Here is a 24,304-nt window from a genome sequence, read left to right as displayed (position 1 = left end):
TTCTTAAAAATAAAAAAATTCAAAAGTAATAAAAGAAAAGAAAGTAAGAAGGAAGAGAGCAGGCAAACCAAAAAACAAATTCACCAATGATAACAAGCGCTAAGAACTATACTGAAAAAAAAAAAGAATGAAAAAAAAACAGAACCCTAGGGCAAATGGTAAAAGCAAATCTATACAGACAAAATCACACAAAGAAGCATGCACATACACACTCAGAAAAAAAGGAAAAAAAATATGTATATATTAAAAAAAAGGAAGAGAGCAACCAAATCAATAAACAAATTTACCAATGATAATAAACTCTAAATACTAAACTAAGATAAACATAAGACCAGAAACAAATTAGATGCAGAAAGCAAACCCCAAGTTACAGTTGCTCCCAAAGTCCACTGCCTCAATTTTGGGATGATTCGTTGTCTCTTCAGGTATTCCACAGATGCAACATATGTCAAGTTGAGTGTGGAGATTTAATCTGCTGCTCCAGAGGCTACTGGTAGAGATTTCCCTTTCTCTTCTTTGTTCGCACAGCTCCCGGGGTTCAGCTTTGGATTTGGCCCCGCCTCTGTGTGTAGGTCGCCTGAGGACATCCGTTCCCTCCCAGACAGGGCAGGGTTAAAGTAGCAGCTGATTTGGGGGCTCTGGCTCACTCAGGCTGGGGGGAGGGAGGGGTATGGAATGCGGGGCGAGCCTGTGGCAGCAGAGGCCGGAATGATGTTGCACCATCCTGAGGTGCGTCGTGTCTTCTCTCAGGGAAGTTGTCCCTGGATCACGGGACCCTGGCAGTGGTGGGCTGCTCAGGCTCGAGGGAGAGGAGGTGTGGATAGTTACCTGTGTTTGCACACAGGCTTCTTGGTGGCTGCAGCAGCAGCCTTAGCATTTCATTCCCAGCTCTGGTGTCTGTGCTGATAGCCGCGGCTCGTGCCCATCTCGAGCTCATTTAGGCGGTACTCTCAATCCAGTCTCCTCGTGCACCCCGAAACAGTGGTCTCTTAGGCAGTTCCAGACTTTTTCCTGGACTCTCTCCCAGCTAGCTGTGGTGCAGTATCCCCTTCAGGCCGTATTCACGCATCCAACCCCAGTCCTCTCCCTGGGATCCTACCTCCAAAGCCCGAGCCTCAGCTCCCAGCCCCCACCTGTCCCGGCGGGTGAGCAGACAAGCCTCTCGGGCTGGTGAGCGCTAGTTGGCACCAATCCTCTGTGCGGGAATCTCTCCGCTTTGCCCTCTGCACCCCTGTTGCTGCTCTCTCCTCTGTGGCTCTGAAGCTTTCCCCCTGCCACCCGCCCCCTGTCTCCACCAGTGAAGGGCCTTCCTAATGTGTGGAAACCTTTCCTCCTTCACAGCTCCCTCCCAGAGCTGCAGGTCCTGTCCCTATTCTTTTGTGTCTGTCTTTTCTTTTTTCTTTTGCCCTACCCAGGTATGTGGGGAGTTTCTTGCCTTTTGGGAGGTCTGAGGTCTTCTGCCAGCGTTCAGTAGGTGTTCTGTAGGTGTTGTTCCACATGTAGATGTATTTTTGATGTATTTGTGGGGAGGAAGATGATCTCCACGTCTTACTCCTCTGCCATCTTGAAGGTCTCCCCTGTATACATTTTAATATCACTAGTAAGAGATTCATTCCTCAGTTTTCTTGAAGGATGAATTCATCCCTTTTTTGTGAAAGAATTCCAGATTCCCTAAGAAAAATTCACTGTACCATGCTTTCATTTTCTTAGTCCCTTACAGGCACCTGTATTATCAGCAGTTAACACATTGTATTGTTAATATCTGTTTACTTGTCCATCTCACTCAAAAACTTAACCTTATTCAAGGAAGAAATTCTCTTATTCATCTCTGTACATGAGTGTCTGTCACATAGCAAGTTTTCTGCTATATATTGCTTAAAGGAATGAATAATGGTGATATCTTGATTTTGAAACAATTCCTTACCTTAGGAAGAAAGAAATATTTATCATAAAATTTTTATTTCATCCAAACAGGTTTTGACCCACTTTAAAAACTAATAAGTACATTTAATAAAATTAGAATGAAAAAAATATGTTTATGAAATGATGACGCAGTGGTTGAGAGTCCACCTGCCGATGCAGGGGACACGTCCCTGGTGACGCAGTGGTTGAGAGTCCACCTGCCGATGCAGGGGACACGGGTTCATGCCCCGGTCTGGGAAGATCCCACATGCCGCGGAGCGGCTGGGCCCGTGAGCCATGGCCGCTGAGCCTGAGCATCTGGAGCCTGTGCTCCGCAACGGGAGAGGCCACAACAGTGAGAGGCCCGCATACCACAAAAAAAAAAAAAAAAAAAAGATACTTGTCATATTTTGTAATGGTCATCTATGGCTGCATAGTAAATTACCAGAAAAGTAAGAGGTTTAAAAAAATAATAAACATCTATCACTCCACACAGTTTCTGTGGCTTAGGAATTTGGGAATGGCTTATGTCGGTGGTTCTGGCTTAGGGTATATCTTGATGTTGCAGTGAAGACCTCGGTTGGGGCTGCAGACATCTGAAATTTTTTTTCTGGGGTTGCGGACCAGTTGGCAAGATGTCTCACTCATTCGGCTTTTAAGTTAATGCTGGTGTGTGCTCACATCATGGCAACTGGCATCGCCTAGACTGAGTGATTCGAGAAAGAGCAAGGCAGAAGCCACAATGCCCCTTATGACCTACACTTTTAAATCCCACACTGCCATTTCTGCAAAATCCTTTAGGTCATAACAGGTCAACCCTATTCAGTGTTGGATGAGACTGTACAATGGTAGGAATGCCCACAGGCAAGAATCACTGGGGGCCACTGTGATGGCTGGCTACCACATATTTTACTCTCAGAAAGTTATATTGCCAAGTTATGTATCTTAAGATAAATACTTAGATCTAAGGAAGTAGCATTCAGTACTCTAATTGACAAAGAGAGATTGTAATTACAACAGGTGCAAAGAGAAAGATGGTGTGTTGGGATGGCTGGCAACCTGAAGCCATATTTCAGAAGACAAATATTCTCTAATGGATTTGAAATTTTAAAAAGTCTCAAAGCTAAAATTCTTCCAGACATATATATTAATTCTTCAAATAAGAAATTCAAATTAAAATTTGAATGATCAACTTCTAGAACCAAAAGAGTATAATAAATTTAAGGACATTGTATAATTATAGCATAAAACCTGTATTAACCACTGGTTGAATGGGATACATCCACTTGTATTAAAATTCTGATTTCTTTTCTCCATTTATTAAGTTTTAACTTGCCTTTTTAATGTTTTTTTCACAGAAAAAATACCATTTGCTTCATTAAGAGTTTCAAAATGTAAATGATCCTCTTGTGTTTCTAATGCTATTTTTAATTGATACATTTCAAACATTTACCAGGGATTAATATTGTTACCATGATGAGCCTTTTGTACCACATAATAGTCTTCGAAATATGTATCGTTAATGTTTAAAAAACAAGGTTGGTGGTACAAGAAATCATACTAGAAATAGTTGCTCTGAAAGCCAGAGAGAGCACCTGTCCTTGGGCTCTGACACTTGAGAAAAGTAGGTGAATGCTTCCAAGATATTAAAAAATGTTTACATAGAAATGAAAGCCTATTTTCATAAGCAAGTACTATACGGGATTGAGAAGAATGATTCTCCTCTAGCCAATCTTCACAATTCCCTATTTTCTGAATTTGATCTGGTTGATCTGTATACAATCTACTTGTGAAGCACTAATAGAATTGGCTTATTTCAAGACTTGGGTTCACTCATATGCTTATTTCAGAAGACTTGGGTTCACTGATATCTCTATAACCTACAAGTTAGCATGACTAAGAAATTATATTTTCTTGTCTGTAAAATGGGGATGGCAGCTTGGTTTCTGGTCTGCAAAATTTGTGACTTTACTTCATCTTTTCAAATAAGACAAATTTTAGGACACAAAAAGCAGATACTAGGAAAGAGATTCCACCTACCCTTCATTTCTTACTAAACATAATGTTAAAATACTATTCGAACAATGCTATGGTCTGTCTGTCAGACTTTGATGAGAGTAGAGTCACTGTAAGTGATGTAAAGTAGGGAATTTATTTTGTATGGCTTATGCATTCATGGGAGCTGATTAAGCAGTCTAGGTGAGGCTGTTGCAGTTTACCTGGTACAGGGTCAGAAGTCAGCAGAGTGGAAGATAGTGTAGAGGAGAAAAAATATCTTTTTCATCTCCCTTTCTAAATTCTAGGCTGGGGCCCCTCTAACAAAAGACAAATTCACGAGAGAAAAGCGCTCATGTTTATTTAATATAAGCTTTATGGGACATAGGAGCCTTTCTTCGTAAGGAAGTGAAGCCCTTAAGAGGCAGTTAAACCTGAGCATTTTTATGCTAGGTTTGGTGATAAGTGGAAAGCGGAGAAAAAATGTGACACGACGAAAAAGGGTCTGAGCTAAGTGTAGCAGATTGGAGGACACAGTAAGTCCTGTTCATTCAGATTCCTCTGTGCATTTGAGGATAAGGACATTCCTTTCCTCTGGGTGTAGGGAGGGCCTCTGTCACAGGAGGGTTTTATGACCTGCTTTAGGGGAGGGTCAGAAGGTTCTTCTTGCACATGCTATTTCTTCCATTCCTTCAGCTGAAAATATTCAATATGCTAAGGTGCCACATTTTGGGGTAGCATGTCCTGAACCCCATCACTGAAAAAGGCAGATGGAAAAAGAATAGGGGAGACAAAGGACAACCTGGAACCCTCATTTGACTCTCACCACCTCAAATTACGATGACGTGGGTGAGCTGCAGTATAAGCTGGTGCCCTCCACCTGCTGAAGGAGATGCTGAAGGAGGAGGGCCAGTCAGTGGGAACTGGAAGAGATGCAGCCTGCTGCTGTCACACGTCAAGACCAGCCAGCGTACCTGCCATAATGTGCATGAGAGGTGACAGCACCTGCCCTATACCAACCTTCAGAGAGTAAACAGTGGCTATTACTTCTATTTTGCCTTCCAAAGCTTGTGCAAATTTCTCTTGTACCCAACTGTTACCTGGAACATTCATGTAAGGGAATTCTGGGAAATGTAATTCAAGTTTAGTGACTTGACAGCACACAAAACCACCCCATAGGATGACTATATAATTTATCATCCAAAACAGGCACTTGTGAGTGTGAAATGGAAAGCTATGAATATTTACCTCAGGACAGTAGGCACAAACCAAGGTGTCTGATCACCTGGATATTATGTCTTCCGAAACCCCAAGTTGGGGTGGAGGGGCAGAGTAATGTTCATTCCTTAATAACTGAGCCTAGGGGGTCACAAAGGCTGCTAGAGGCATCGCCCCCAAGCTTCTGTAGACTCAGCCAGGAAGTCCTTCCAGAAAACGGTGGCGTGCCATGATAATTTAATGATTCTTTCAGGGTCAGAATTCGTGGTCTTTTGTTGACATTCCTTACAGACTTCTTTGCCTTATTTACAAAGAGACAACTTTCTCTCTAAACAATAAATGCGAGCAAGTAGGATTTCTAAAGAAATGACTACAAACTTAGTTATTGGTGCATGTTAATGATTTTCCTCTAGGTCAGAATGTACGTGAATAAATTGTAGTAATTCGTGGCTTTTCTTACCTAAAAACAAGGGTCATAATTTATTAGCATCTTCATCCATAAGAAGGGAAGATCATTATATGGCTGTACCAGGGGGTCTCAAAGCACGTTTAGTAATTCTTGCAGGCATTCCGCAAAATATACTTATTTCAAAACAATTTTGAAAGAATTAGATAAGATAATCTATGTAAAACATACCCGCCTGGCACATAGGAGGCACTCATTAAATGCAACTTGAATTTGAGTCTTATTACCAGGAAGTAAGATCAGTAATCTGAGAAGAGAGCAGCAAGAATATGATGGTAGGAAGCATCAATTTCTTATGAAAGTCTTGCAGACATCTCCTGATGTGCCTTTTAAATAGACTTTCTAATGAGGTGTGCCATTTATCTACTGCTCTTAAAAATTAATTTCCCTGATATTTTTTTTCCCCTGGCACTTAGCCCAGTAAAACAGGTGTACTGTTTGTCAGGCTATGAGTTTAGAGGAGCAAAGTGATTCAGGGAAGACCCAAAGTCAATCAGAATGTTTAAATTTAACATTTAATGTTATATATATATATGTATATGTGTCTGTGTGTGTGTGTGTATATAGAAATGCCTGTGTGACTGCATATGTGTGAATATGTTATTACATTTTAGGAGACTTGGAAAACTGGGACACTAAATGCAACATTTTAGACTTTCATCAGTTCTCATGTCTACTGAGTTTTCAAGAATAGCTGATATTTTTGTGCTTCTTATCTGATTCAAGTCTTATCTCAAATCCTACATTTTCTGTTCAATGTCCTAGGCCTGTTTGGTCTTCTTGGTCACTACATCTATAAGGATGCATTTCATTACCTAATTCCAATCTGCTTATAAATACCTCAAGGAAAGAGAAGTTTTTATAGTCCAATGGTTCCCAGATCCTAATCAGAGTTTGTTGATTCTTCATGAAATGAAGAAAAAGATAAAGAAAAATATATCCACTTTAAAGATGTGTCCTTAATTCTATTGTTCCTACGTTTTTGGTCTAAAATTCTCTTTTGAAATGATGATAATGACAGATATTTCTCCTGTTACAGTTTTTAAATGACATTTTCTTACAAATAAAAAGTTGGTAATTCGACGTTGGGCTCCAGGTTTTTGCTGGTGGCAGATTTCAAGGTCAAGAAATCCAACTTTGATACCAATGCTCTATACCACTCATTTGAACCTTAGCAAAGGAGACTTTATATTTATAGATGTATCTAGATGGATACAATTATAAATCATACCGTACGTTAATACCCCACTTTTTGATGGTCCAGCTACTAAACATCTTTTAGTGCTGTGCTTGGATTCACTTCCTTAGAGAAACCTTTCCTGAACTTTCAGTGTAAATCAAGTCACTCTATCCTAATTCCCCATTATATCATTTACTCTTTACACACAGCACTTATTACAAGTTACATACATTTGATTGTGTGTGGTTACATTTAATATCTTTCTTCTCTACTGATCTGTTAGGTTTGCAAAGGAAATGACTGTCTATTTTATTTGCTTGATTTTTCTAGTGCTTAGAAGTGTTTAGCACTGTGAGCTCAATAAACATTTGAATGAATGTTGAGATGAAAGAATGAATAAATAAGTAAATAAAGGAAAAGGTGGTAGTGTTTTTTACACTCTGAATGCTAAGTAATGAGCAGTCGTTCTTTATAGTTTATGATGATTTTGATAGTGTTAAGATTCACTTTTTAAACCTCTGTTTCTCTGATTGAACCTTAAGCGTCTCAAAGGTAGGATTGTCTCATTTATCTTAATATTCCTGTTAACCTGCTTATTGCTTGGCACACATTGTTTAGTAAAATTTGTATGAGCTTAACAGGAGTTATTTGCTAAGCATATATAGCAAGCAAACAAGCAAAACTATACAACAGTAATAATAAAAGAACACATGGACTTCAAGACCCAAGTGAAGTAGTTGAATGCAGGCTCTGGGGGCTAAAGTACTGGGTTGAAGAAGTCCTGACTCCAATTAGTAGCTGTGTAACCTTGGGGACATGACTTCCCTGTGCCTCAGTTTCATTCTCTGTAGGCAATAAGAGTATCTGCTTCATATGGTTCTGTGAGCATTGAATGAGCTAATATATACAAAACATTTGGAATTTTGAATGGCACATAGTAATTGTTAGATAAATTGTAGTTGGTATTATTTTAATTTATTCTTCATGACTTTAAGCTTATTCAATATTTCAGAAAGATGAATAGGCATATTTCAAAAAGATGAATTGACTACATGATTTCCAATTTTAAATATCATTTGAATATACATAGATTCTACCAATTACACAATAGTAATCCAATGATTAAAGTATTCTATTTTATTTTCACATTTAGGGAATGTTCTAGCCATTCTGAAATGGCTTATTATTTTTATATGATATAGTAAGAACATAATTCATGACTCTACATTCTCCATTTTAATTGGTTAAAAAAAACTTTAAAATTATTTCTTTGAGGACTTCCCTGGTGGCACAGGGGTTAAGAATCCGCCTGCCAATGCAGGGCACAAGGGTTCGACCCCTGGTCCAGGAAGATCCCATATGCCCCAGAGCAACTAAGCCCATGCCCCACAACTACTGAGCCCACGTGCCACAACTACTGAAGCCTGTGCCTGGAGCCCATGCTCTGCAACAAGAGAAACCACTGCAATGAGAAGCCCTTGCACCACAATGAAGATTAGCCCCTGCTCTCTGCAACTAGAGAAAGCGCGCACACAGCAACGAAGACCCAACACAGCCAAAAATAAAAAATAAATTTATTTTTTAAAAATTATTTTTTTGGCTAACACTGAGCAATAGAATAGCTAAAGAGAATATATAATATAGTCAAGAGTTTCCAAAACCAATCCTTGACTTGATGAAATACATGTTTATTCAGTACGTAGTCAGGATATGCTAACTGCTGTATGAATCCCAAATCTAATATCTTTCTTTTTCACTGGTCTGCTAAATTTATAACATAATGATCCAAGTAAGTCATCTAACTGGAGTACTATGATATTTTGACTGTTCTCCTGCTACCAGGAAATTAATCCTATTAGCTTGGAAACAAATCTATAGAAATCTATAAATCTACAGAAAACTTGCTTTCTCATTCCTTGTTAATACATGTAACACTGGGATTGTATTTATACTTAAGATATACATTTTTAAGAGGAGGAAGGAAAGTTAATTTTTAAATTAATATAATAACATCCACACCATGATTATTAATAAAATTATAGTAAGACTCTTCCATTTTTATACAGATGCTTGACATGAATAAAAGAAGCCAAAAGTTGTTTGTGATTTTTGTTTCAGAATGTAAAATGCCCTTTATTTGACATGGGTCTAGCTCCAGCTAGCTGGAAATATTCCAGGCTTAAACACCTGCAACACAGTTTTGCCAGCAAAAAATTGGTTGATTGGGGTCATATTGAGAAAGAGAGGTGAAATGTACATTTATTTGCATTAATGCTTCTTATTGCCTCAAAAAGTAGCAGTTGAGGAACAGCAAAGGACAACTTAGAAACATATTTTGAAACTTTTAAATATTGAAATAGTCACACAATTAAAACTAAAGATGCTTGTGTTTAATTTCATTAGGGTTCCACACAAGTGCACATTTCTAAAATACTGAAGTTAGTTAATAGTAAAGATGAGTATGGAAAATTTCAATTGAGAAAATGTTAAAAATCAGAAGGAAAATGCTCATGCCTCAGATGTTGAATGGCAAGGATTGGAGCTACACTATGACTATTCAAATGTAGATTAGAAAACTGACAGTCATTTCCTTGTGCAGTCAATAAAACAATTAGCTCACCAAAACTGCTTTTAAATCAGGATCCTAGTTTTTCTTTGCTTTAAATTCATCTAAATATCTAACATCTGCAAGAATTTTATTTTTTTCAAAATTGTAATTCAAATGGGTTTTATCTTTTAGAATCTAATGCATTTCAAGAGCTTTGTGTTCACCCTTCATTTTATTTTATTTTTTGCATGATTCTCACTAAAGGATGGAGAAGCCTGATCATTGCAATCTAATATGGGCAGTATCCAGAGATCAGAGGTAGGAGAGAGAGAGGAAGAAGATGATGAGAGATGGAGAGAGAAAGGGAGGGAAAGAGAAAATGACAATGTTTTGGGAATCTGTGTTTATCTGGGATATTAAAAGATAAACTGAGGCATATCCAGAATTTTAAGAATATAAGCAAAAATTGATTTGTATCGGACAGCACCAAACCCAAAATGCTTAGGGAGCAGTCTGCTGACAGGAGTTCAGGAAAAACTTTTACAGAGAAGAGGTGGAAGCAAAGCAAGGAAATCATTTGATTGGCTACAGCTTAAGTGTTTGCCTTATTTGGGAAAGGCTAGCTGGCTCTTTGTGACTTGTCCATAGGTTTGATTTCTTAACCTTGAGACGCTTAAAGGCTTAGGTTTTGTTTGCTGTCAAAGGCTGCTAAGGTATTAGAGCCACCTCAGTCTAATGGCCTCCTTGTTTAATTAATTTAACAGAGAAGTACAAGTTATTGCTTCAGGAAGATCTTGTTTTATAAAAGGGCTTATCACTCTTAAAGAAATATGTGGGGGCTTCCCTGGTGGCGCAGTGGTTGAGAGTCCGCCTGCCGATGCAGGGGACACGGGTTTGTGCCCCGATCCGGGAAGATCCCACATGCCGCGGAGCGGCTGGGCCCTTGAGCCATGGCCACTGAGCCTGCGCGTCCGGAGCCTGTGCTCCGTGATGCCCGCGTACCGAAAAAAAAAAAAAAAAGAAAAGAAATATGTGTGTCTGGGTGTGTATGAGAGGAAAGGGCCTCATGAAGGTATGCTTTCAATGTGGCTCCTTCCTGTATCTTCACAATCTCCCCTCTATTCCCTCCTTCCGTTCTACATGTTTATGTGTTTTCTAACTTGGAAAAACCAGCAAATTTCCCTCACCTCCCTATATCTCTATTTAGCTACAAACCTTTTTGTTTCTATCCCTCTAGCCAAGCCCCTCAAAGAGACAACCTGACACTATTCTGTCACTATGCTGAAGTGTCTCAAATACACACTTGACTTCTTAATGAAAAAAATCGAACAAGTGAACAAAAGAACAACTTGCATACTTAACATCTTCATCTTGGTTAAGCTTTTCAGCACTAGAACTGCTGAACTGCTGACTGGCACTTGCTTAGTAAAACCCTGTCCTCTTATGACTTTTATAGCTCTTCTTTGACACCATGAGCTTCTTGCCCCTCTTAGACAATATCACCTTGTACCATTGCTTTAGCTGTGATGACTTTGTGTTGCCCATACAAGTGATGAGTAAGCTGCCATCATACTTAGCCTGCTTATCTTTAATATATGTCTCTCAATCTAATAACAGGATCAACCCTTCTCTAAAATGGCCAGATAGTTAGATTTAGAGGCCAAAAACAGTGACACGGTTCAAAACAACTAAAGCATGCAAGATAAGTTTTAGGAAAATGCATTTTTCCCACCATGGGAGTCAGTAAGCTATTTTATTTTGAAAAAAAATCAGCTCATCAGCATTTTTATTTTCCCCTTAATTGACCTACTCACCCAGAAGTTTGCTTATAACTGACTTTCACACATAATGACTTCCCAGTCCATATCTTTAACCCTAATCTCTCTCCATTTTTCTAATTGCGTTGACATTCAGTTGGAACATCAAACTCAAAATTCCTAACTGAGCTGGTTATATTGGGTTGGCCAAAAAGTTCATTCGGGTTTTCCATACAATGTTACAAAAACCCGAACGAACTTTTTGGCCAACCCAATATTTCTTTCCAGGTCAGCCTCCTAGATTACAAATCCAGTTTCCAGTTTCTTAAGTCAGAAAAGTGGGACTCGTCACATACTTTCCTCTTTCCCCACTACCCATGAACGTTCAGTGATCAAAAAGAACTCACTCTACTTTCCAAACATCTGTTGATTCTGTTCTATACTCTGTACCTTGTCTCTAGAACTCTTGCCTTGGTTTCCCCAAAATTGTTACACTAGCCATATATTTACTCTTTGCCTCTAATCTTGCCTCTGCCTCCTTTCTCATTCTGTGGCCAGATTACTGTAAATGGCAAATCTCATTTTATTATTCCCCTATTTAAAATTTTAGATGTCTTCCTTTAAATATAAATATGTATATGAAATAAATATATGAAATAATGAAAGTATAAGCCAAAATTAGGTAGCTGTCAAAAGAAGAGGACAGTATAGCAAGGGATTAGGATGGCAACAAAACTTTTCTTAATATGTGCTTTTAAATGGTTTTGACTTAAGGAACTTGTAAACATCATTTTATAATTTTAAAAAATTTAAATAATTAAAATTAATCTCTAAAATTTGAAAATTCACTGAAGCAAATGAACCTAAATCTATATCAAGTTATTTGCATAACCAGAGAAAATAATTACTTTAAATAACTTTAAAACATACAATTCTGACTCTCTGTCCTTAGTATGGTATAGTTCAATGAGGAAAAGAAATGAAAAGAGATCTAAAGCTCTATTCACTGCTTTTATTGTTATTAGTAGTATTGCTGTCATTTTATTTGAAATTGTTATTGGTATACTGTAGAAAAAAATGAAGTAATTAAGTTGATATCATTAAGAAATCAGATTTTCAACAGAAGAAATGTGAGTTTAATAGCAAAAATGGTGTGTGAAAATTCCAGATTTTACTTGGAAATGTCAGTGTAAACACATGACTGAAATTTCATATTTCTTGGCCAAATCCAACTCAATGAGCACCCCTGTTGACCAAATTTTGGTCTCAAAATACCATTTCCCAATAAAAGGAACTGTGATTCCTTCAAGAAGTGGCTGATTCCATACTTGGCAAAAGAAAGATACAAAACTTACTTTGGACATTTTTTTGTGCCTCAAACAAGAAACTATCAAACAAATTATGGAACAGACATGCATGTTGAAGTATTTATGGATCTGGGATTAAGAATTTAAGTATCTAGGATTTGCTTTAAAATATTCACTAAACTAGAAAAAAGAAAAGATAAATGTGGGAGAGAAGAAATATAAATAAAACTGGTAAAATGGTAACTATTGAAGCTAGGTGTCGTGGATTTGTATTGTGTCATTTTGGCTAGGATAAAACCATGTTTTCTAGAATTCCCTCTCCTGCATAGTTGTGGGTTTGTGTGAGCCAGAAGGATCATTGTGTGAGAGATTTGAGAGGCAGAGGCAAGCAGGACCAGGGAGGTCATTGCAGGGGACCAGGGGCAGTTGCACACGCCTGTTGTCACTGATCCCTTGACTCACCTTGTTGGCATGGGACAGCAGCTGCTCCTGCAGCGACCCCAGCACCTCCCAGAGATTCCTTTGGCTTCTTCACTCCTGGCCTAGGTACATATTTAACTCCATGAAAAGGGAGACAGCTTCTCCTCTTTGAAGAGGGAAGTTTGGAGGTCTTAGGACTGATGCAGTTTCCAGTGTGTTCTCTCAACCCTCACAGGCTCCAGATTCCACTGCTTCCTTTACTTTTTGCCCATTTTTTCTTCCTGAGTGCCTCTTATTTTGTCCTCAGGCCCCAACACCACAGACATAAGTAAAAATCTTTCATAGTGTGATGAATATTAGAAGAACCATGGGAATTTTATGAATCTAGCTTTTTATTTTGCCATATTCTGAGGAGTGTTCACTGAGAGTAAGGATAAAAGGTTACAGGGAATTTCAACCTCTGTATATGGTCTATGTTAAAAATCTAGTGGAAGGAAAATCTATGCAGAGATGCTTGATTTTGAAGTTAAATCATTTATGTAATTCAGGGCAGGTGATTACATACAACTATTTTTTTAAGTTTTTATACTTTTAAAATATAACATCTGTTATTGAGTATGGCAATATCCTGGTACTCACTCATTTGTAAAAGAAGGCATTTAAACATAGCAAAATGAGGGCTTCCCAGGTGGCACAGTGGTTGAGAGTCTGCCTGCCGATGCAGGGGACACGGGTTCGTGCCCCGGTCTGGGAAGATCCCACATGCCGTGGAGTGGCTGGGCCCGTGAGCCATGGCCGCTGAGCCTGCGCGTCCGGAGCCTGTGCTCCGCAACGGGAGAGGCTACAGCAGTGAGAGGCCCACGTACCGCAAAAAAAAAAACAAAAACAAAAACAAAAAACGAATGCAAAAATCTGGGATGAACAATATCAAAATTTTAAATAAAGACAGAAGCATTGTTACTGATTTTTCCTTTTGTCTCTGGCTTCAGTATGGCGTGGTTCAGCGCTAGGTAGGAGAGCTGCACTTGACTCAAGTTCTTTCATTTTTAGCCTTTGCCTTCCTCAGTGAGTCAGTCCTCATGGTTATAAGCTGCTATAGCAGTTCCAGGCTTTATATTCTCATGCAGCAAAGTCCTTGTTCCCCCTTTTAACAGCAAGAAAAGCCCTCCCAGAATCTCTCATCCAACATCTTACTACAGAACCAATTGCGAATTCATGGTTTTGTTTGTTTGTTTGCTTTTTGATTGCAGTATTGCATAGTAGTTGAGTCATACCCTGGATGGTGCAAAATCTGGCTCCGTTACTTACTAGCTATGCAGCCTTAGGTATTTTATTTAAGTCCCCTCTGTCTCAGTTTTCTTATATTTAAAATAGAGATGTCTACCTCATTGGGTTTTTGAAAGGAAAAAGTGAGTTAGTGTACATAAAGTTCTTAGAATGGTACCTGGCAGGTAATATACACCCTAAAAGTGTTAGCTACTACCATTTTTATGATGATCCTTATTTTAATGTATGTAATTTAACTCATGGAAACATGAAAGGTAGAGAAGTACGATTAAAAAAGAAAACATCTATAAAAGTTTTAGTTGCATTGTATAATATTATCCCCACTGTTATAATTTGGATGTGATGTCTTAGAGAAGGGATAAGAATTAACTTGAGGACTACTATCTTTTTAAAGATATATCTATATCCATATCTATATATGTTTTTAAAGTTGTTTTCCATGTGACTGAAAGTCAGAAGCTGGTCTCAAGATAGCAAAATATTTTTTTCATGAAAATAACCTGGTTTGACTATCTTAGAACCAGGCAATATACATGTCTGCAAAGTGTATATATAGTGCATTTAAGCATAAGGATAATTAAACTGATATCTGTTTTGTTGGATTTTATTGTTAAGTTCCTCAGTGAACACTTAGAAAGAAGAGGAATGGGGAAATGGTCTCAATCTATTCAGATCATAAAAATCCCATTTGCAATATTCTTCCATTAGATATAAAATATACTAGTGCTAAAAATGCCTTTAATGGTACCAGTCCAGTCCAGTTCCTTACACATAATTCTTTTAAAACTCTCAAATGCAATTATAAAATTCCACTTCATTTCCTTTCTTTAAGGTTTAATCTCACCTTTCAGACTACCATATCTTGCTCACATGACACTCTCCAGAATGCAGTGAAATAAGGTCCAAAGAGTAAAGTTGTCACTGAATCATAGAGGTAGGTTTCCCTGAGACCAGTTGTAACTTGGCATCCTTGTGATGGGTTGTGAATCCTGTGAAATTAAAAATTTCCCCAGAAATCTTATCTCTAATATTACTTGTCCCTCTCTATGGCATCTTACCCATCAACATAAAAATGGAACATTCTTCCCACTTGAACAACTTAAGCAATGGAAACCCCACTATGATTCTAGTCCTTCAACTATTGCCCAATCTCTGTCATTTTACAGTAAAATATACTTACTACCTCTAAATTCTTCCCATTTAGTCTTGAATGTATTTCACTGAAATTGCCCTTTGAAGGTCACCAGTGACATCCTCATCATTAAATCTAAAGCTCTGTTCTCACTCTTCATCTTTCTTGACCTATCAGCAACATTTGCCAACTGCTTACTTTATCCTCACAGAAACAATTTCTTGACTTGATATCTAGTACATTATACTCTTTTTTTTTCTGCCTCTCAATTAATCTCCCTCTGTGTCTCTTTGTCTCTGTCTGTCTCTCTTCTCTCCTCAGAATCCATTGCTGGTTCTTCCTCATCTCTCTGACTTACCTCACTGTCTTGTAAATGTTGGCATGTTCCTAGGTCCACTCCCTTAGTGATCACATTCAGTGTCATAGCTTTGAATGCTTTCTATTCTTTATTGAATTTCCAAGTTTCAGCTAGAACTTCATTTTTGTAGAACATATTGAGACATACAAATGTCTACATCTCCACATAGAGTTCCAATAGACAACTCAAGTTTAACAAGTTTAAAACTCAGCTACTTAAATATTCTGGGCAACAAACCCTGTTTCTCTCCAGTCCTCCCCATTTCAGTAAATGGTATTTTCATCCTTCCAGTTTCTCAAACCAAAAACCTTGAAGTTATTCCACACCCCTCTCTTTCTCTCACATCCAACAGCCATACTGTCAGTCTATACATTAATTCTATCTTTTAGATACACTCAGAATCTGATCACACCTCATCACACAAACTGGTACCACCCATATAGAAATCACCATCTTCTTTCCCTTGGATTATGGATTATTTCATTTGGCTTCTTACTGATCTCCCTGTTTCCAACCAGGCATTCTTTCAATCTTCAACATGGCAAATGTTACATAAATCAAATCACTTTTTCCTCTGCTCAGACCTTCCAATGACTTCCTATCTCAATCAGAGTAAAAATCTAATTTTGGCATACTTGACCCTTAGAAAGTATAATATGTTGATATAATTCTAGTCCCTTAAGATGTCAAAGGGAGAAGAATCCCTGAAAAGCTTAGTTTTTAAAATTAAGGAAAACATAAATCTAAAAATTTAATTACAGATTGATGAAAAATCAGGTGCAACTTAAACCATATTTCTAGATATATCACCTCTTCAATCAGATCTTAAAGGCTACCCTTAACCCTTCAGAGCAACTTTCATGTAACTAGAATGAGAATAACAACATATTGGAAATCCCTAATGTGTCTGTTTTCTTGCTTGCATTTTTATTATTTAATCTTTTATTTCACAGTTTATATCTCCTAGGATATAAGAAAGGGAAGATTTACAGACTTCAGTTTTTCCTAATTCTATCCATTGAAGTTACTAGAAGTAACTTAAATGTGTTAAAAGAATAAATCAGGAAAAGCAGCTTTTCTTAGTTTCTTTGGGAATGATTACAAAACCTCTTTGTTTTTAATTACTTTTAGCAAGCTCTATTTCCAAGATTGGCTCAGATCCTCTAAAACTTGTACATGATGCTGTGGAGGAAACCACGGACTGGGTCTATGGCTTCTTTTCTTTGTTGTCTGACATCATCTCGTCTGAGGGTGATGAAGAAGATAATGATGATGGAGACAAGGACACTGATAAAGGTACAAAGAACATAGAAATATATCTAACTGCTAGGACCGATGATTCATACGCATTACAATAGTTTGCTTAAGTTTAAGCACACATGAGCACTTGGGTCAGGCTAAACCAAAACGAATACACTTCAGAGTGCAAATAGCCTATCAACAGGCTGCCAAACTCAGTAAATTGGTCTCTATATGGCTTTCATCTTATAGCTTATCTGCCATTATGGCAAAGATGTCAAAATTGAATGCTGCATTAGAGTAGCATTATGGTAGAGAGGGACTTATACGATCCTACAGAACCACAATAGAAACACATTTATATGCTTCTTCAGGAACAAAAATTGGCTGCTATTTCCCAAGTTTGAAAACTAAATATACGTATAAATACGTTATACATATAATTCATATTTACAGTCAAATAGAGAAAGCAATCCTACTAAAATCACAATGAAAGTTAATTAATTGAATCAAATGGAGATGTAGAACGGAGGGACACATTCTAAATGTCACAACAATTATGCAACTAAACTATTTACTCTCTAGAATGTATTGATGATCAAAAGGAAATAACAAACTTAAACCACATGTAAACTGCTATTGAGTGGATGTGAAAAGAACAAAGCTTTGTAATTCTGCTTTTTAGATGGCATTTTTAAGATCAGCCTTACTCATCAGAAATTACATATTCAGCCTTGACTACCAGGAAAGCTCTTATTATTTTAGTCCTTTCTATGACTTTGTCTGAATTTGTATTTTTTGGCTCCTGTGAGAGGTCGAGATGAACAATAGAGGACTGAAATGAACATGATATACGAACTATAATGTATAATTTGGATCACTGCCACAATTTTATTGAACTCATAAAAGTGAAACTATCTCAAATAAATGTACATAGGCAAAGTGTATACTTCAAAATTGGAATTTGGAAGGCAAAGTAATATATGAACTACTATTATCAAAACTAATAGATGGTTTTTTAAAAATGAATGAAAGAAAATGGGAAAATAGGCAATATTATGCTCTGCTGAAAGTTTTTCTAATTTACTGTTTTTGCCTTGGTTTAGGAGAAATAGAGGAGCCTCCCTTGAAAAAAAAAGGTTAGTTGTGTTGACCTTTGAAAAAAAGTATTTTTCTTTTATGGTAATGTTGATTTTCACCATAACTTAAATAGATTTTACTTTGTTACAGACAATTTATTTTTAATGTAGAGTTTTTGTTTAATGGTTAGATTAAGATTTATAGTTAAGAAAAGAAATACTCGATTCTTTCCAATGAAGCTAATCCCATCATTTTTAAGTTGATTATTTAATTAACACCTTCTTCAGTAGATGTGCAAATCAATCTACACACTGATCAATGTGAATTTGAATTGCAGGAATGAGGGGTGAGTTCTATAGTTTTCTAAATGGCCCAGAAGATGAGGATGCCCATGATCTTTATTATTCTCACTGTGGCCAAATATATAGATTTTAAATTTTTATTCTTTTTCTTATGTTATTGTCAGTATTATTTTTCAATTTTAGGTGATATCTATTGGACAGGGAGCTGAGATAGTGTGGAGGATAATAATCTTGAAGGCACAAGCATATGCAGTCAGTATGTACTATGTGTCATCCCAAAGCAGCAGTCATCTGGGTGTGCTTGGCTGTGGTTTACAGGGATTCCTTGAAGGAATAAGCAACGTCGTCAGTCACTGAATGGAATGATCATAAATCCAAAAGATGGGAGCAATATGACTGGGAAAAAGGGGTTATAACTGTGGGGCAAAAGCCTCAGAGATTTTTACAGGAAGGAGTAGGAGTTATGTCTAGAAGGAATAATAGGGAGCAAAGGATACCATCCTGAGGTATATTTGGTATGAGATAGAAACATAAAAGCCAGACTTAATCCAGTTAGTTATTGCTGCACATGTTGGGCAATAGCTCTTGGGAGTATTTATTACAGAGGAGAACTTGCTGGCCTCTGTTGCTATATCCCTAGACCTACTGTGAGCAAGCAATAGGATCCAAATTTGGAGCTTCGGGCTTGCCTGACAGATGATGATAACCTCACTGTTTGGGATAAAATCTACTTAGTGTATGTTAATTTGGAAAATTTGTATCTGTAACTTGCCCAGTAAAAGGTAAAGTAGTGAAACTCAAGTGTGGAACTGCCATTCAGAAATGAAAGTGTTTATGAAGCTATTGAGAGCAGAAAGGATGGGTTGCCCTACTCACAAATCCATGGTGAGAACCCAAGAACTCAAGACATTCTTAAGTCATCAAATCCAGGTATGGAGAATCTAGATTAGTTTATAAACTTCTTGAGGTAAAAAGCAGAGTCTTTTTATAGCTGATCTCCAATGGATACTGCCCAGAACATAGTCAAAGTTTAAGCTAATGAGTTACCAGTGATGGTCTGGAAATTACAGCTTGTATATATATTTATTCCATTTGGATATGGAAGAGTGAAAAACAAATATTTTCTTATTTATAAAATAAATTTTACAAGAATATCATATAAGATCATATTCTCCATAAATCAATATCTAGTATTTAATATAGAATCTGTTCATTGCTTTTTATTTGAATTTTCTGGTGGGATTATTTTTAAATTAAGTTTTATGAAATGATTAGCATAAGTTGCAAATACACGCAAAACTGTTTAATTATTGTTTTTAAATTATTGTATTGCTTTACCAAATCAACAGAAAAACTATTAAATAGTTGTTTAAGATACTTTTAAAAAATGTCAGTAATGATCATTAGTTAAAGCAGTCTAAAGGATATATATATTTAAAACCATGTACACTAATGTCTAAAAGGAGAATTGACTAAAATCACCTGAATATATTTTCTTAATATTATTATTTACAGAGTTACATGAGAAAGTGGACATTTAAAGCAACATCTTATACATCCTACCTTGGGTACAGAGGCTGTAATAAACATTAGTTATAAAAGAAATATATTTAATTGCAATTATTTTTTATTTAAAACCTTTTCTTTTGTAGAGTCATAGAAACAATGAATTTTAAATCAGTATGTGATATTTTACAAAGCATTTCTAATACATATTCTGCTTTTAAAAGTATATTTTTAATGTTATTATTTGGGAAGAGATTCCATGAGCTTATCTCTATCCTATGATGAATTATTTCATAAATTCTATATTTTAAAATTGTGGTTTAAGAAGTTTTTTAGGTTTTTTTTGATAATCTAGAATTATATCCTCTTAAAATATTTGATTTTCACCTGTCTAAATGAGTCTTTATTAGTCTCTTCATTAGTACTCTTTCCCATTCAGACACATTCAATGATATTTAGCCATTTTATATTACCTAATTATCAGGCTGTGACATTGTTTATTCGACTGTCCTGTATCTATATGAAGCATTTTATTTAAATGTGCTTAAAATGTTGGTTTCATTTGTCCAGTTATTGCTATTTTTACCAAAATAAAAATTTAGCTACCTTGTTATTTATGGGTGGAGTTTGCAGTTTTAATTTGATATGGAATAACAGTACAGTCAAATAATCTCAGGGTTGCCTGGTTGATTATTAAACAGATTATTAATATGGTTGAAATTTTTGAATCTGCTCTTCTGTGGCTTATGTTGTTATATATAAATATAGCTTTAGGGTATTAATTGTAGTACCTAGTGTCTTTACATCCTTCATGCGTATTTACTTTTCAGCTTGTCAAAAATTTTAAATATTAAATTCTATTTCAAATACTCCGTGATGCAGGCTGAAGGCACTGAATCATTGTAAAATATTACATTTTTATTGTATAATTACTTAAAACATAACTATGAAAACCAATACCATTGTAAATTATATATTCTGGAACAATTCTTTGCTATGTAGGGTGGGTGTGCTTTGTTTACCTAGAATCAGCTTGTTGAGTAGCATTCTTCACACCAGGGTACGTATCATGGACATGTTAACACCACACTTTCCAAGGGATAAACGAGTGAGGATAGCATCAAAGGAATCAAATTACATTTGTATTCTTTCCTAAAATTGATCTGCCTGAGAACATATCCAAGGTTATCATAGTAATTCTTCTATGTTACGAGATAAAGAAGTGTCTTTCACACATCTTCACATTGCTAGAATGCCAACCAAAGAGACCAATAGGCCTTCCTGTCCTATCTTGCATATATCTGCTAAAGGAGAGGCATGGTGCTGATACTCAGGTGTTCTGTGTCATGATGGGATGTTCTGAAGTCAGAGATAAGGTAGAGTGGGGAGATGGGAACAATGGCAAGTTTTATTTAATGGTTTTGCCTTTTATTTAGCTGAATAATGTGAAAGGGTGCATTGCTCTTGAGGGAGACTCCCTTGAGAGCAAAACAAAAAGAACATCCATAGGAAATACTGAAAGCTAAAAATGGCTTTTAAAAATTTAAATGTAAGCAGTTCTTTTCAGTTATTCTCAATATTTGTTCCTAGGAAGTGTCACTGGTTTGAAACTACTTTGAAACAATCAAAGCAGTGTAGGTTAGTGACACTAATTCTTTTAAATATAACTGAATATTTCTAAGGCAACCAGACTGTTAACGATGCATTGAATAAACCCATGGATGTCACATTTCTGATGCATTTCAGAATAATTCTGTATTGTTCAAAAAGAAATTTAAAACTTACCTTATGTAATTAATTATATTATGAAATACTTAACCTAACTGATGTCAAACCTTATCATATATCATTTAATATAAAATGTTTAATATTTTGTACCTCCTATTGACAAAAAATTAAATTATATACTATTTGCAGAACCATTTCACTATGTGTATGTATATATATATATAGATGTTTGTATGTATATATATACATAATATATTATGTATCATTTATTCACTATATGTTTTTTATTATATGTATTTTCTACCTCCTACTAACAAAAAAAACCCCACTATATGCCAGCTGGCTGATCAATAAATATATATATGTAAATGTATAGATTTAATATATATTCTACTTTGCCTATAAATTATAAAATTTTATCATGATATCTAACAAAATTATTGGAGTTATTTCTTTTATATTTGCAACTTTAAAAATTATTCCCAAAAGTAAAATATCAAAATTTGGTATCACCCTAACATGTATATTTCAGGAATATCAAATTTTTAAAAATACTCCTAGCTCCATAAACAACTAAAAATTTTACTTATATGGTACCTGACATTAGTTCAAGTAAAAAAATGTGCAGCGGAATATTGGTTTGTCTTGTTTTATAACTTATTGTAAAATAAACATATTATATTAAATCCAAATAATTTAAATATGTTGCAAAATTTATTACTTTCATAATAATTTCCTCAAAATACACACTAAAATTTTTTTTAAACTGAAAAGCAAAATTATATTTTTTTGAAAAAGGGTAAGTTTGATTTATGTAAGAAATTTGAAAACAAAGGCTGGCTTTGCCCATTAGTTAACATGGCAAACATTTTCCATGAAGTAAGTGAGCGGCAGCACCAAAGTTTAGATGAAATATACCTAAAGCAAGAATTACAATTGAAACATAAAGCAATATCATTTTATCCTAAATTATTACATTATACAATTTTTATTGAGTTCTAATTAACATACAATATTATATTAGTTTCAGGTGTACAAAATAGTGATTCAGTATTTTTATGCATTATGAAATGTTCACTGCAGTAAAACCAATTACCATCCATCACTATACACAGTTGCTACAAAATTATGGACTATATTCCCTATGTGTACATTACGTTCCTGTGATTTTTTGTTTTATGGCTGGAAGTTTATACTTCTTAATCCCTTTCATCTATTTCATCTGACCCTCTCCCTGCACCCCCCCCCCAGTAATCACCAGTTTGTTCTCTGTATCTATTGGAATCTAAAAAATAAAATAAACAAACAAAACAAAGCAGCAACAACAAAAAACAAGCAACCAAATTAAGAAATGGGCAGAGGAGCTAAATAAACAGTGTATTTTAAAACGAAGTTAAAAATATATGTCTATTCAGCATAGGCAGCTTAGCATTTTTCTATTTCTTTTTCAAAAAAAAGATACTGGTTTCTCACAAACCTAATACGATTTTTCTTTCATAGTTCTGTATTAACATTCATGTGATGTGGACTTTTCAGATTATGTAAACATTCATAAAAGTATAATTTTTACTGGGGATAGAGCTTTTTAATTTTTTGTACTAACATTTCTAAGTGCAACGTAATGGATATACTTATCTCTTTTTACAGTTTATTCTTACTTAAACCTTAGTCTATAATAAGTCTGTATGTAAGAATAATCATTACAGCATTTATGTTCTTTGAAATATGTAATTTTAGGAGACAATAATAGTCTCTTAACAAGAAATTACATTTATAATGTCACTTTCTGACATCTAGCTTTAAAGTTAAGAAAGAATACTTTTAGTCCTTCGGACCCATACATACTCATTTTTTTGGGAAGGAAAAATTGATCTTCAATTTTGGGGACATGGTGGCCTTATGAGCTAAATTATCACTTGCCTTTGTGGAAAGAGCCAAAACCCCTGTACATTATGTTGAATTTCCTTGCTTTCCAACTACTTGCTCTTTGAACTAAGGAACCATCTTGAAGTTTGAACAGGACCCAAATATGAAGGCTGATATTCTGTGAAATTGTTCCTGATGCATGCCAATGGCAGAGGAAGAAGCTCTTCTTTACTTAGAGCAAAACAAATTACATTCTCCTTATAATCGTGTTTTAAGATTTCCCTAAAGCTCCTGGGGTTGAAAAGAGCCCAGTAAATTTAAACTCAGTTCTTTCATTGTGTATTTTTCTCACTTTATTGAAATCCACATTAGCTCTTTGCAGTCAGGGTGAAAAAGGAAGAACCAGGGAATCTGAGCTTCATAAATATTCAAGACTTTAGGATTAGGCCATTCAGAAGGCTGTATCACGTCACTGGGAGTAAGATAGATGGACATGTTTCTGTGCCAGAGATTTCATTACATCCATCTTTGTTGGCAGCTTAGGTGCCTTACCCCAGGCAGAACTTTAAGTGTCTGAAAAATACTGTGAGTGAAAAAAGGAGAGAGAATGGAAAGGTGACTAAACTTGTTAAAATTCGTAGCCTCAGAATACTGGTTACTAGGTTGGCCCTAGTAACACCGTTAAGTAGATACATTAATCTTTGGACTACTCCTCTAAATAAGTCTAGATTAAAACTCAGCTCCATAACTGCACTGCTGCATATTGCCCTCAGGCTGCTCAAGGAACTCACTGCTTTATCTTCTGGTTGTCTTTCCCAATATTGATCAGACCTGTGAGGACAAGGGGCAAAACGCAGAGAGAGCAGACAGTGAGGCTTGGTGATGGGATCAGAATGAAAAAGGCTGAGGAGAGATCTGATGAATGATCCAGAGACTTACTTCTCTAAGAAGTTGCAGCTGTAGTGAACCCTGGGCCCAAAAGAGCTCATTTCTATCAAGGCAAGCAAACTGGA

The 24,304-nt window shown here is 36.1% G+C and overlaps 1 protein-coding gene across 1 annotated transcript in view; it reads left to right on the top strand.

The window, feature by feature from the left end:
- TRDN (triadin) overlaps window positions 1–24,304 on the top strand; it is a 313,614-nt gene that overhangs the window by 9,153 nt on the left and 280,157 nt on the right. Inside the window, exons 3-4 of the mRNA XM_089921672.1 lie at window positions 16,702–16,866; window positions 17,916–17,948. Coding sequence (XP_089777798.1) covers window positions 16,702–16,866; window positions 17,916–17,948 — 198 coding nt within the window. The remainder of the gene's footprint in view (window positions 1–16,701; window positions 16,867–17,915; window positions 17,949–24,304) is intronic.

Source organism: Delphinapterus leucas, chromosome 12 (assembly GCF_059928025.1).
Source record: "Delphinapterus leucas isolate spDelLeu-1000000601 "Yukka" chromosome 12, BTC_Dleu_Yukka2, whole genome shotgun sequence".
NCBI lineage: Eukaryota > Metazoa > Chordata > Mammalia > Artiodactyla > Monodontidae > Delphinapterus > Delphinapterus leucas.
Note: the sequence above shows the minus strand (reverse complement) of the source record. Positions and strands in the feature narration are given on the sequence as shown.